At 47.9% G+C, this 15371-nt stretch overlaps 1 protein-coding gene across 1 annotated transcript in view; it reads left to right on the top strand.

Annotated features, from left to right (window-relative positions):
* mast2 (microtubule associated serine/threonine kinase 2) overlaps positions 1-15371 on the top strand; it is a 205078-nt gene that overhangs the window by 111226 nt on the left and 78481 nt on the right. Inside the window, 1 exon segment of the mRNA XM_034582921.1 lies at positions 136-951. Coding sequence (XP_034438812.1) covers positions 136-951 — 816 coding nt within the window.

The raw sequence follows: 15371 nt of genomic DNA, 5'->3' as shown, positions 1-15371 counted from the left end.
CCTGAGAAAGAGGTTTTTATTTTATTCTGACGTCCTGCGACAGGAAACAGATACGACACAAACTAAATCTTCCTAATGAGCTGAATTTAAGCCTCTGATGTCTGACGCTGTTTTATTTTCCTCTCTGACCTGTAGGAGTCGGCCAGCGAGGGGCTTCTGTCCTCGGCCGGTCGCGGCGTGGAGACGGGCAGCCTGCAGAAGCACTCGTCCTCCTCATCTAGGAAGTTGGGACGTCAGGAGGGCGACGGCGGCCTGATCTCCGGTTCTCTGGGCCTCGCCCCCGGGAAGAGCAAACTGAAGGACAAGCTGTCGGCCATCCGGCAGGACCGGGCCGAGCGGAGAGAGTCGCTGCAGAAGCAAGACGCCATTCACGAGGTGGACTCGTCTGAGGACGAGACGGATGAGGGCTCAGAGGACAGCCAGGACGGACGCAGGGGGACGACCTTCACCCCTCCTCCCCTCCTCAGGCCCACCACTGTGAGAACAGGCCCCGGAGGCACCCTGCCGTCCCTCTGCCTCTCCCCCTGCACGCCTCACGCCACTTTCACCCACACAGGGCCCTCGCCGGCAGCCAGGCAGCCCCTCCCCTCGCTTACAGAGACAAAGTCTGGACTGAGAGAGGGAGGCTCTGCCGCGTCCTCAGAAGACGCTCTGAGACAAGAGAGGAAGGTTCTGGAGCAGGGCGCCACCACTAAACCAGCTCAGGGCCCCCTCCCTTTCTCCACGCCAGGCAGTGCGTTCATCTCCGTCAGCAGAGACATGTTCCTCAAACCCGCAACTCCGCCGGACTCCAGGAGTCTCAGAGTGAGGACTGGACCATCAGAGTCCAGAGCTGCAGACAGAACCCCGGACAGCCCTAAAACCCCATCGACCGCCATCACTGCAAGCGCCACCGACTGCAGGGCGACCACGAGCGCCACAGACTGCAGAGCGACCACGAGTGAGACCACGGGTACGACAGACCAAACCACTGAAACCCCCCGCGCCTCCTGCTCCTCCCCCGGCGTACCGAAGGAGAAGAAGGAGGCAGACAACCGGAGACTCTGCGCCGCTGTGGCTGCAACTGTGAGTGTGTCGCCGTCATCCACCTCAAGCTCCAACTCCAGTTCAAGCTCTCCAGTCCCGCCCCCTGAGAGCGGCGTGGACAAAGTGGCGTCCCAGCTGGCGATCGTAGCAAAGAGCGTTCTCTGTCCCGTCAAACTGACCACGGCTGCAGACCCGAAGGACCAGAAACCATCAACTGACTCGTTTCCCTCCAAACCGCTTCCTGCCCCTCAGTCGCCAGCTCCACAGAGAACTGAGCGAGTAGCGTCGCTGACCGTCTCGCAGACATCGGCTAAACCCTCGACCCAAAAAGACTTCGCAGCCCCGGCGCCGCCGTCCTGCAAGGACGTCCCCGACCGCCCAGACAGACCCACATCAGGGTCTGTGAGTCGGGAGAACGCCGCCACGCCTGCACAGCGGGTGGGAGCGACAAGCCTCCCCGCCACTGCAGCATCTGAGCCACAGCGCAAGAGGTTCGAACCCCAGACAACAACTGCGACCGCCGCCATGTCCGCCTGCTCCTCGCCACGAGACAAAGCAACCACCAAGAAGACGTAGCAGCAGAATGTACAGATCACGTGAGTCAGTGTCGGCCGCAGGTTCTAAAACCCTCTCGCTGCATGTTTGGACGGAAACAACAGAATCAGAACTTCACAGTGAAACAGAGACTTTGACTTTCACCACGTGGAGGGAGGCGGAGCGCGGTCACATGTGGTCGACCTCTTTCCATTCCAGACGCTTCGGTTCCTGCGTTTCGACCAAAAAACACGAGGAGCCTCGTCTTTCTCTTTCTTTTAAGGGGCTGGAAGTAACGAGCTCGGTGGTTCGTGCACAAACCAACACAGCGTCCTCACTCCCAGTTTCCTGCTGCTGCTTCATCAACTTCATGTTCAACAGAGACACTCGTCTTCTCATCCCTTCCTCCCTGTGGCGTGTTCTCAGCCAGCAGGGGGCGCCCAGCGTACGATTAGCAAACTGCGTGAACGCATTACAGTTTGTTTAGTGTAAATCTTAGTCATTGTACAGTCAGCGTCCAGAACCAGGACAAAGCAGATTCTGCTCCGGGCCCCGAGGATCCGACCCTGCAGGTGTTTCCCTCAGCTCAGACTCACAGGCAGTTTACAGAACTCTTTGTTGGATTCGATCGAGGTTTGACAGACGAGTGCAGACGGAGGCAAGAGGCACAGATTGTAAAGACTGTGTCTGAACTCTGGATCTTTACTCCACGTTCACTGTGGCCGGTTAGTTTCTGAGTCGATTTTCACATATTTGGAAAACACAGACTAAACAAATCTCCTCCAGCTCAACATGTGATCGTTAGCTAAGATGCTACACGATCGACTTTTAATCGTTAGTATAAATTCTCAGATTTTCTCAGCGTTTTATTCGTCCTCGCTCATTTTTATTAAAACCGTCGCTTCACGAGTTAAAAGGACAAAACGTCGGCACAGGAACATTAAACATTGAGCTGCAGTTATTACATTTCCTCAAAGTAAAGATTCAGATTCTATAAACACGCTGAGGCTTGACCTAGCATATTAGCATTAGCATGGTTAGACCCCCAGGTCCCTTCTCCTGGGGCCCTAACGTCCCTCGAGAGGCTCCTGCTCTTCACGTCTCTGTCAAGCTACCAAACGTTTAGTTCCCAACACAAAGACATGAGGGTTTACATCTTGTGAGTTTCTGGGTCCTGAGCTGCAGCGAAGGATCCGACCTGAGAAACGTTGTCCGACCACCAACTCCGTCACTTCCTGCCCCGACAGCCTTTTGTTTTCTATCTGGACCAAGTCGCTGTGTTTTCAGTCAAATCCTGTGAAGTCACCAGACTTTACTTTGTGTTGGTGTGAGGGAGACGCTCATCTGTGCATGGTTATGTGTATATATAAGAGTATTTATCTGTTGTACTCCTGTTTTATACCCTGAGAGAGAGTGTGTGTGTGTGTGTGTGTGTGTGTGTGTGCGTGTGTGTGTGTGCGTGTGTGTGTATCAGACATCAGGTTTGGCACAAAACTTTTATTTTGTCAGATAAATAGACAAAAATCTCTAAAAGTTAATCAGTGACTGGTGTGTGTGTCTCTGTGTGTGTGTGTGTGTGTGTGTGTGTGTGTGTGTGTGTGTGTGTGTGTTCGTGTTCGGTTCTTCTGTTGCTTTTTTTTGTTTTTGAAAAAACGAAATGTAATTTCCTCCCGTGTATTTCTCGATATCCAACATTGATTTTCCTCTCGTCCTTCATTCCTCTCGTACGTTTCGCTTGCAGTTTATGTTTTGGTCCGAGTCACATGTTGCAGAACGTTTCCGGCTGTTTCTCCGAAGCAGGTCCACGTCCTCGTTGTGCGTCTGTGACGAGCGACGCCTCCCTCGGTGTTTGTGTGTTTGCTGACATCACAGTTCTCTGACTCCAGTTGAACGGACTCCGAGGAACTGACTCTGTCGTGTTTACATGTGGTTTCTGTTTGGTTTCTGTGTTATTTTCGTTGATGGAACTTGTTGCCTGTAGCAATCAAACCTCCTCAGGCCTCCGTGCGTTCAGGCCTCGGTGTGTTACAAGAAATACAAACGTAGGTTTGTGGGAAATTAGAAATGTCTTCATTACTTCATTGTTCTTCAAGACAAATCAAACGTTCGTGCCTGAAAACTTCATTCGTCTGATTAACTGGATTCGCTCTCGACACGTTGACACACACACACACACACACACAGATCAAAGTGTGAGTCATCTAACGTAGCGATGCCAGTTTGACTACACACACACACACACACACACACTTTCTCCCGTGTGTAAAAGATGATGGTGCAGCCATCTGCTGGAGACTGAAGCAAGTGTCAGTTTCCCTGGTGGAGTCATTAATCTAAAGCCCAGAGCCTGTTGGACAGACACACACACACACACACACACACACACACACAGACACACAAGGTCGGCTCCTCTGTGTCGTCCCGTTCGGTTACACTTTTGTCCGACCTCCAGCCTGTGTTTACCCATCATGCACCTCTGCTGCTCTGTGGCCACGTTCAGCGGAGTTTCACTTGTTCTGTGTTCGAGTGATGGATCAGAGCGAGTTGAGAGTCTGACTCCTGAGACTCTCCGGAGGAATCAAACTTGTGACTGTCGGTATGAAAAGGTACGAGGTGAAGCCTAATGACCACTGACACACACACAGACACACACACACACACACACACACACACATTCAGTTAGTCTGAGTGCGAGCGGCGGCCGAGCAGCAGAAAACACCTTTTCACTGCCTCGACAGACGTTTGCAGTATTTCAGTGTTTCCATGTTGTGTGTTTTCTCTGTGACACACGAGTGATGAAGAGGAGGAGGAGGAAGATTCAGCCGTGCACCGTAAAAAGCTTGAGTGAGATAAAAACATTGCTGAGTAAAACCAGTGCAATATCTTTTTATTTTTTATTGTGGTAAACGCATGTTGTTGTCAATCTTACCTTACGACAATAATAAAGTTTTTTTTATGTACAGCTCCGTGTGTTTTACGATGTGTTTTTTTTCTCTCACTCTGTTTTATCGTCGTCTTTTATGCGTCACGTGACGCTTTTTACATTAAGGCGACATTTGGGGAAAGATTTCAGCTTCTGGACATGAAGTCGTGAAAAGACTGAAAACTGCTGCACTCTAAAAAAAAATCCTCCAGTTGCTTTTTAGTCTCATCTATTTTTTACCGGAGACGATTCCTCGGAGGAAAAACACGTTTCTATTTTTGTTCTTTCACACAAACTCCGGTTCGAGTTTTAAAGGTTGAAAATGTGATTTTCTCTTTTCTCACTGGTTCTGTGACTCGGCTGCTGAACTTTAGTTTCACTGCAAGAACAACATGTAAAAACTTGTTTCTTTCCTCCTCAAACAATCACATGTTAAACTAGTTGAACTTCTCCTGAGTTCATGTTGTAACTTTACACTTGGTCCTCGTCTCTGCTGCTGTTTGGATGTGAAGGAGAAATCTTCTCCCTGCTGACGTCAAACTAATTCTCTTATAAACCGAGAAGAGAAGAGGTGAGAAAATACGAGTCGCATCCAGTTGTATTTTTAGAGTGTATTATAGCTTTTTATCCCCCCCCCCCTCACTCTGGTTCATGCCACACGTTTGATTCCCGGTCGTTTGTTCTCATCACGTCCTTTCAGAGCAGAAAAGAGCCACTAAGTCGTCTGTGTGATCAGTAAAGTGGCTGCAGCTCCATTAGAGCTGCAGCGGCAGCAACCAGCTGCTGGACGCTGCAGGAGGCTTCAGGCGTCTTCACGCTCCTCAGACTAGAGCTGCAGCAGGGGGGGGGGGGTAATGACTAATCCGTGCAGCGCCGCGGGGCCGAGGATGAAACGTCAGTAAAACAGAACTCCATTAGCTTCTCATTGAAGAACCTCACTCTCCCGCCAATCGACTGCTGAGGTCAAGGGTCACGGCGCCTGATTTAAACACCACCGACCGTCACGTTCTGGGATAATTGGGTCCCCCCCCCACACACACACACACACACACACACCCCACCCAGCCCACCTCCCCTCCTCTGCCTCACCCGTCCTTCCACCGTCTCCTTCCATCCATCCAGGCGTCTGCAGGGAGCTGCCAGAGAGCGAAGGGCCTCTCAGTCTTTACTGGAGGCCCTGAGGGGAGGTGGTGGTGGAGGAGCTCTGACAGCACACAGACACACACACACACACACACACACACACACACTCACAGACACACACACAAACATACACTCTCACACAGGAAAGAGACTGGAGCAGCAGTGACAGGAGGCAGCGCTCGGTGATGAATTGCCAGCTTCGTCTCGCTCTGACACGGCTCTACATGACCGGGCAAATGCATTCCCGGTTGGAGGAGAGGAAGAGTAGATGGTGAGGAGAGGAAGAGGTGAGGAGATGACAGGAGCAGGAGAGGAAGACGAGAGGAAGAGTAGATGGAGAGGTGAGGAGAGGAAGAGGTGAGGAGATGACAGGAGCAGGAGAGGAAGACGAGAGGAAGAGTAGATGGAGAGGAAGAGGTGAGGAGATGACAGGAGCAGGAGAGGAAGAGTAGATGGAGAGGTGAGGAAGAGGAAGAGGTGAGGAGATGACAGGAGCAGGAGAGGAGACGGGAGGAAGAGGAGGAAGAACTGAGAGAATAGGATGAAGGTAAATTGAATGAGCAGAAACAACTGATTTGATAAACTCGTGTTAAATGAGCAAAAAAAACGCGTTTATTTTCCGTTGATGGATTTTTGAATCCCTGAAAGTCTCGTCTTTAGCTGCTGGTTCAACTCGATGAAGACAAGTCCCATGATCCCACGCTGCTTTTGGTTTGAGACTAGAACCTTAAGGAGCCCCTCAGCTGGGACTCAGGAGCGATGGCGTCACAGTTAACATCTCGGAGGCTCCTTCACACGTGTCCGTCCGTCCTCGAGATCGAAGGCTACGATGTGCAGATCCTTCCCAGGATTCATTGAGCTTCAGTTCGTCCTTCGAGGTCGACCCATGAAGACGCTGAATCAGGACAATTCAAACAAATAGTTAATGTTTTGTTGTTATAGCTTCATCATTCATCATCATCAGAGCAGAACAAAGATCAAACTTACTTCATTAACGAGCGGACTGCGGTGAACCTGCCTCCTGATTGGTCGGGATCTGGCAGAGGGACATTACCTCACTTCTAATTGGTCTCTGTAGGAAGCAGGTGGACTTAATGAGGCCTGTTGTGGTGATGTATGTTTCCTGTAACGTCCCAACGCACCGGAGACGAGGACGCCTGTGAGACTAATAGAGCAGGAAGTTTCCTCTGAGGTGAAGGAAGAGGAAGAGAAGACGGAGCCGGACGCTGCTGCTCGTCAGAATCCTCGAAGCAGCAGATTGTTTTTAATCAGGAGAAACTGAGAGAATCTTCTTCATGTTTTCATTTGGTTTAGACCGTGGCTGCGTCTCAGTTCAGGGGCGTGGTCGACCCGCCCACAAAGACCGCCTCCTTCATGGGCCGAGGCCGCGAACTGAGATGGACGGACGTTCCCTTACTTAAGCTTTGGACGTCTCGTCACTTGTCGGCACCGTTTCCTCTTTGAAAAACACTGAAGTGCAATGAATCCTGGGAAATGTTGGGCCTGTTTGTTTCCTGGGGAAGGAAGAGACGGGTGAAATGAGTTTAGTTTGAGCTCTGTGACGAATCAGCTCTGAACTGAGACCGAGTCATAAACTACAGCTCGTCCAAAACGCAGCCGCCTGATTCCTCAGATGGAGAATTAGAGATTATTCACATTTCAGCTTCTCTTCCAGTAAAGTTGAGAATTGATTTAAAGTTTTTATTCCTCACTTTTAAGGCCTGTTCCACATTTCAGATCTTTTGACATCAGATGCTCGGTCGTGACCTGACGTCCTCATCGATGTGTGTGTGTGTGTGTGTGTCTTGGTGTGTGTGTCTGTGTGTCTGAAAGGTGAGACCACAGACACACAATCAGTTCCTGACAAAGACCTGGATCCCGACTGTGTGAACAAAGACGCTGCTGTTCAACAAAGGACTGATAGGAAGGGGTTAAAAGCTCCTGGTGTGTGTGTGTGTGTGTGTGTGTGTGTGTGTGTGTGTGTGTGTGTGTGTGTGTGTGTGAACGTGCACATGTGTGTGCATGTGTGCAGCACTCTGCGTCTCCATCATTGTCGGACTGATTGATTGGGTCGTCAGCCAAGATAAAAGATCCCGTCCTCACAGCACGGCCACGCAGCACCCTGGAGAGAGAGACACACACACACACACACACACACACACACACACACCTGTACTGAATACAGATGTGCCTCTCGCTCTGTGTGTGTTTGTGAAGATTGCAAACACACACACATTTGCATTAATTTCATTTATTTACTCCGACGTTCTCTCTCTTTTTTTTTTAAATCTCATTTATCACATGTAAAATATAAAAACACACAAACAGCAGATTTCAGGTTTCAGGTTCTGTTTTTGTTTTATTCCAAAATAAACATAAGAAAAAGAATAAAGTCGGTGAGTGAGGCCGATGAAGGAGTTTGAGGTCAGGGACAGTTTCTGTTCTCATGACGACGGAGGAAAGAGAACAATAAATAAACTTAACGTGGCTCCGACAACATGAAGAACAGATTCTAACACGTGATGAATGTTCACACACGAGCTTCTTGTGAGTTTGTTCATCTTCGACTCACGTGAGATAAAGTTCTATTTGATATTATTCTTATTATTTTATACATGAATCCAGAGTTTTGGTCAAATCACTTTCCTGAGATGAACACGCCCCTCAGTGTTTGTCCTGTAGGGGGCGCTGCTGCTGCTGCTGAGAATCTTTCTCTTTGTCTCATCCCTCACTTTCCTCTTCCTCAGTCCAGAGACTCTCGTTCCTCTTCATCGTTCTCTTTATCTCTCATCTCTGTGTTCTCAGATTCTCTCTTTGTTTGTCTCAGCGGTTGATGTGGACCCTCCTCTTCATCCTCATCCTCTTCATCCTCATCTTCATCTTCCTCCTCCTCATCCTCATCCTCCTCTATATCCTCCTCTTCATCCTCCTCCTCTATCCATCATTCATCTTCTCTCTCTCTTCCCTCTCAGTCTCTCTCTGTTCATTCCTTCATTCATTTTTAACCTCGCTCTCTCGCTCGCTCTCTGTTTGAAGACTCTGACGTCTCCATCAGAGACAGTTGGTCTGCAGAGAAACATCATTATATCTGTGTGTGTCTGTGTGTGTGTGTGTGTGTGTGTGTTTGTGTTTGTGTACATGAACATTTAAAAGTCCAGACTCCATGTGATGAATCAGTTTGTGTTTTATTTCAAAGTTGTGTTGTGAAGTTTATTGAAAGAGTTTTTAATTTTACTTTACTTTCACAAACTTACTCTGAAACTGAATCAGTAATTTACAATAATATACATTTACAATTATATTAAAAACTTTATAGATATTTAATTGAATATATAAACAAAACTAGTAGAAAGAAAAGTAAAACCACAAAGCCTCATCCTCACAGAGATACACACACAGATTCTCTCTCTCTCTCTCTCTCTCTCTCTCTCTCTCTCTCTCACCCCCCCCCCCCCCATCTCTCTCTCTCTCTCTCTCTCTCTCTCTCTCTCTTCCCCCCCCCCCCCCCCCCCCTCTCTCTCTCTGGTTCCTCATGTGTTTTCCTCAGCTCAGCTGTTCGTCCCATGACTCCCTCTGCTCTCGCCCGTGTTGTGGCGATGACCTCTGACCTCTGACCCTCTGTGCTTCATCAATGTCAGTCAATGAGCCGCAGAACAAGTGATATTCACTTACCAGCGGGGGGGCTCTGGGGCGATGGAATGTAGATTACACATGACACCATAGGGGGGCACTGTTTGATCAGATTAGAGACGCACACGTCTTCATAAAACACGAAGCTTCTCCAATCAGTGGAAAGTGTTTTTACAATCTGCTGAGCAGAGAACGCAGCTTTCAGGTGGTTCGTTTAAAATGATTCTCCTCATGGATTTCATACTTTACTGTAGAAAGCCACGGCCATAGAGTCAGAAATATATATTATACATTCATATTAGTATTTAATACTTTTAGTTTTCATTTGTTGCACTGTTGTCTCGTATATCTTATATTGTTTATGATTTAATGATTCATGTTTGTACTTTTGTCATATTTGAGAGAAGCCACATTTCCACTGATTAAATCAACCAATCAACTAATCAATCAACCAATCAATCAATCACAAGTGAAAAACAATGATTCAAATCCACTGCATCCATTTGACCAGCTTCTTTTTAAAATCTGTGTCCTCCTAGTGACCTTTAGAGGAATTACACCAAACTAAGACTGATTGGATTCACACTCCAGGACAATAGGGGGCAGTGATCAATCAATAAGTTGTTCACCAACTTCCAAAAGCTCCAAACACCTAAAAAGAACCAGGAATTAAATTTAATTAGATGATCTGTTTCTTCACAGCCTCATTTCACTCACAGTCATTTCCCATCATCTGTGTGGAACCCGCTCTGTGGATCCTGCTCTGTGGAACCCGCTCTGTGGATCCTGCTCTCTGGAACCTGCTCTGTGGAACCTGCTCTGTGGAACCTGCTCTGTGGATCCTGCTCTGTGGAACCCGCTCTGTGGATCCTGCTCTCTGGAACCCGCTCTGTGGATCCTGCTCTGTGGATCCTGCTCTGTGGATCCTGCTCTCTGGAACCTGCTCTGTGGAACCTGCTCTGTGGATCCCGCTCTGTGGAACCCGCTCTGTGGATCCTGCTCTCTGGAACCCGCTCTGTGGATCCTGCTCTGTGGAACCCGCTCTGTGGATCCTGCTCTGTGGAACCCGCTCTGTGGAACCCGCTCTGTGGATCCTGCTCTCTGGAACCCGCTCTGTGGAACCCGCTCTGTGGATCCTGCTCTGTGGAACCTGCTCTCTGGAACCTGCTCTGTGGAACCTGCTCTCTGGAACCTGCTCTGTGGAACCCGCTCTGTGGATCCTGCTCTGTGGAACCCGCTCTGTGGAACCCGCTCTGTGGAACCTGCTCTCTGGAACCCGCTCTGTGGAACCCGCTCTCTGGAACCTGCTCTGTGGAACCTGCTCTGTGGATCCTGCTCTGTGGAACCCGCTCTGTGGATCCCGCTCTGTGGAACCTGCTCTGTGGATCCCGCTCTGTGGAACCTGCTCTGTGGAACCTGCTCTGTGGAACCCGCTCTGTGGAACCTGCTCTGTGGAACCCGCTCTGTGGATCCCGCTCTGTGGAACCTGCTCTGTGGATCCCGCTCTGTGGAACCCGCTCTGTGGAACCTGCTCTGTGGATCCTGCTCTGTGGAACCCGCTCTGTGGAACCACTCGTTGGAATCAAACCAACGATCAGGGAAACATTTCCCATCTGTCACAGAGATGATGTGACATTTGGATTTCGTCCTCAGTGGTTGAAACTTTTACTAGAAGATAATTACTTTTACTGCCTTCAGTTGATTTCTCAAAGTATCTGAATCAATTACATTTCATTTGTTCATATTCACAAATCACAGTTTGTCAACAAGGAGCAACATCCTTATTACTCTCTGTCATGTTTGGATGATGTGTGTGTGGATCTGGATCAGCTGCCAGGAAATAGGTCAAATGAGACATATTCACAGGACTGATATTTATGATTCATTTGTCATATTAACGTTGCTCCAGCCTGAAGAACACAAACAATCAGAGGAACGAGACTGAATCAGAAACACATGAGCTGTAACTAAGTAACTGGATTAATCAGTTAATCCATTCACCAGATTTTCACACTGTCAGATTTTATTCACTGATTAAATTGTTATTGATTCATGTTTTAAAGGTGATTTTATATTTTCTTTACATCTCTGTGTGTTTAAATCCGTCAAAGTCAGATATTTAACGTCTCAGCTTCACTTGTTTTGGCTCAAAGTCGTAATGACATGATGAGCGTGTTCAGGTTCATGTATGAGATGTTCACTGTGTGTTTAATGAGGATGAAGATGCTTATTCTGGGATGTCAGAGATGTGTGTTTGTGGGACGTTCTCTCGCCATCGGCAGATGATACAGAATAATTGATTTGCTTCTCCCGCCTCGTGGGCATTTGGTAATTCTGTCAAAAAAGATGCGAGGAGCCGGAGAGCGACGCACTTTGATCAACGGTCCATCTCACCGGCTGTTTGGCAGCTTCACTTCTACTCTGAAAACCTGCAGCTCTACATGTTCACTCGCTTTTAACTCCGTCTCCCTGCAGAAGAAGTCAAATCCAAGCTGCTCGGCTGGAGACTCCAGGTTCTCTGTGATATCACTGCTCTGGTTTCCAGCTGGAGCACTCGTCCCCTCGGAGCTTCACGGTGGAGTCGGAGCAGGACGCTGCAGGGTTAGGGTCCAGCTGAAGGTGGAAGGAGACGTTTGGATTCAAGGTGAAGCAGTTTGACCGATAAGGTGACGTCACCATCTGCAGCTACATCAGGTGATGTCATGTTACCGCTGCCAAGGATGGTGTTGATACACAAAACTACTAAACCAGGTTCCATGAGATTTAGTGGTGGTCCAGGTCGGGGGGGTCTGGCCCGGTGTGTAACGCAGCCTCGGGTCCTGATGTTTCATGATGAGTCACGTGACCCAGTAATGAACCAGTCTTTCATATCATCCAATCAGGAGCTGATATCAGAGTCAACCACGAATCCTGATGTGTTTGAAATGTTTCCTTCACATAAACAGGTTTAAACTGGTCTGAAGAACGATCAACACACACACACACACACTCTCTCTCTCTCTCTCTCCTAGCACTTCATCTGTAGATAGAGGGTGTGTGTGTGTGTGTGTGTGTGTGTGTGTGTGTGTGTGTGTGTGTGTGTTGATGTGCTGAACTCCACCTGTGAGTTCACCAGTGTTTGTGTTCTCTGCCGTCTGTGATGTGAGATTCTCCGTCCTTGTATTTCACTTCTTTGGAATTCTCCACCGAAAACACCACACAGATAACAAGTCAAGCTCCGTTATTTAACACACACAGACACACACACACACAGACACACACAGTCTGAGCTGTGCAGCATCAGAGGTAGAAACTATCCCTCAGGTTACATCCTGACTCGTGATGTAACTCAGGTTTCTGAGTGCGTCCTCGCCCTGAGCGGCGTCATGTGACCCTGCAGAGGAAACACGTCCGCTGCTGATGGTCCGTCCCAGGTCCTCGAGAGTGAAGGTTTCCTGTTGGTCAGGTGTGACCTTCCTCACAGCGAGGACTGAGGGAGGAAACGTTCATGAACAAGTGAAGATGATGCACGTGTGTTTGATCCAACTATACCGTTTATCCTTTAAAGGTCATGGTTGACTTGGACGAGAAGCCTCACACAAGATGGCCGCTCACACAAATACCTCGTTTACACCGACATTAGCAGATTTACGCAGGTTTTTAAACGCAGATAAAACCACTTCACGTTCCCAGTAGAGGAGTTTCCACCGTAAACTGAGTCGCTCTCATCGCAGACACAAGACGGATGTTAGCAGATGTTTGTGGGTTTTTTGACTTGTGGAAAAAGGGGCTTCAAGTTCACACTTATGGAGAATCTGCATGTGTTTGGACTGTGAGAGAAAACACTGAAAACACGAGAAGAACATGCAAACTCAAAGGAACCGGGATTCGTACCAATAACCTGATGAGACGACTTTTTAAATCAGAGAAAGTTCAGTTATGATGCAGATTCTTTCTTCATCAGAGTCTTGTTGTTAGAAACGAGTTCAGTGTCTGGAACTGAACTTGATCGTCTCCTCATTATCCAACGAGTAAATAAATCTAATTCTTCACAGATCTAAATGAAAAGAATCTAATTATTCAGAGTGGTTAATCAGTGGATGTTGGTGTGTGTGTGTGTGTGTGTGTGTGTGTGTGTGTGTGTGTCCGTCCGACAGCGACGTGTCGGCCTCTCGCAGACGAGAGAGGCCGGACCGAGTCCTCTTCTCCCCCCCGTCGTGTAAGACAGCTGTGAAATGAAGGTGTTAATTATTCATGTGGTAATATGTATATATTTAAACTGCAGGGACGGAGACGAGCATCCATTATTCAGCACGTCGGGGCCTCAGCCAGATTTATCATTATTAAGTGAGACTGTGTGGGTGGCAGAGTGGACACAGGAGTGTTGAGACCCGTGTGTGTGTGTGTGTGTGTGTGTGTGTGTGTGTGTGTGCGTCTCGCTCAGAATCATAAATCACTCAAGTGGATCTCAAGAGTGTAAGTGTGTGTGTGTGTGTGTGTGTGTGTGTGTTTAATTACTTTTCACTACTGTTTAATTATTGCAGGAAGTCTTTACAGAATATAGGAGCTGCACGTGGGAGTATTTTCTGCCTGCTTGACTTTTCTTGTGTGTGTGTGTGTGTGTGTGTGTGTGTGTGTGTGTGTGTGTGTGTGTGTGTGTGTGTGTGTGTGTGTGTGTGTGTGTGTGTGTGTGTGTGTGTGTGTGTGTGTGTGTGTGTGTAGCCAGTCAGATCCAACCAACAATCATGACCACGGTCCACTAATCAATACTCCCTCTTATAATGCCAGTCACACCTTAGTGCATGTGTGTGTTTCCAAGTCTATAGAAATGCTAAGTGTTAACCTGTGTGTGTGTGTGTCTGTGTGTGTGTGTGTCTGTGTGTAGTAGATTAAAACCTGTTATTGTTTTTTCAAATTAAAGCATGTGAGTACGTTTTCTCAATTCTTAGCTCCAGTGAGCAGGTTGTGTTTTCACCCCATGACGTTTGTTTGTTTGTTTGTTTGTTTGTTTGTCAGCACGTCTACTTAGATTTTTTTATTCAGTCCATGTCCCATCTGCTAACATGGAGGAGGAGGTTAATGACCTTTACTGCAGCCAGCCACCAGGGGGCGGTCCAGATGTGTGTGTGTCTGCTCAGAGACCTCAGGCTGATCCCACAGCTTCAGGATGAAGTGGATCTCAGAGTCTGATCCAGATCTGGTCAGTGAAGCTCTGGTGACTGAATGAGATCAGATCCCTGCAGAGACAAACATCTGGTGAACGACTGGAACCAGACGAGTGGAGGCTGCTGGAGTCGACCCGTCACTGTCAGGGATGTTCATATATTTATATTTTCACTCTATTACAGGAGATTGTTTATGATCCATAAATCATGTTCTCTGAGGAACCGTTCACACCTTGTTTGGTTCAGAGCTTCAGTCTGAACCTGAACATCAGGTGTGAAAGGTTCCTCAGAGCAGAAGAGGAGTTCTGGGTCTGGATCAAACTGAACCTGGTTCTGTTGGTTTGCAGTGAAAACACTTTGTTGGATAGTTTGGACTTTTGGACCAATCACAGGAAGTAGAGACAGAATTAAACAATAGAAGAAGAAGAAGAAGAAGAAGAAGAAGAAAAAGAAGAAGAAGAAGAAGAAGAAGCAGCTGCAGTCTTCACCTCCGACGATATAATGTTTGAACCACGAGGACGTTCATTTGGTGCATTTGAACTAGTGTGGAGTACTGTAGTACTGTAGTACTGTGGAGTACTGTGGAGTACTGTGGAGTACTGATGCTGTTAGTAATACCATCATCATGTTACCATGGCAACCAGATGAGGCTTTATTCATTTCCTCCATTCAAACAGATAGACTACCCCCCCCCCACCTGACAACATGCCCACGTCAAACTCCGTCTACAAACCAATCAGAGTCAAGTATAGGTAGACTCCGCCCACGTAGGTGATGACAACAGGACGTACGTTCTTTAGTCCCTAAATTACAACGTGAAACCAAACTAACAGATCAAAGGAAACTATGGAACAAAGACGTGAAGCTTCAGACTCTGAGTCGTCTTCTTTCTTCGTCTTCACTCGTTTCCTGTCGCTCAGAGACGTTCACCTCACAGTGAACTTTACTTTATAAACTGCAGCAGGTTTCAG

Source organism: Hippoglossus hippoglossus, chromosome 4 (assembly GCF_009819705.1).
Source record: "Hippoglossus hippoglossus isolate fHipHip1 chromosome 4, fHipHip1.pri, whole genome shotgun sequence".
NCBI classification, from domain to species: domain Eukaryota; kingdom Metazoa; phylum Chordata; class Actinopteri; order Pleuronectiformes; family Pleuronectidae; genus Hippoglossus; species Hippoglossus hippoglossus.
The sequence above is the reverse complement of the archived record's forward strand: the minus strand, read 5'-3'. Positions and strand labels throughout refer to the sequence as shown.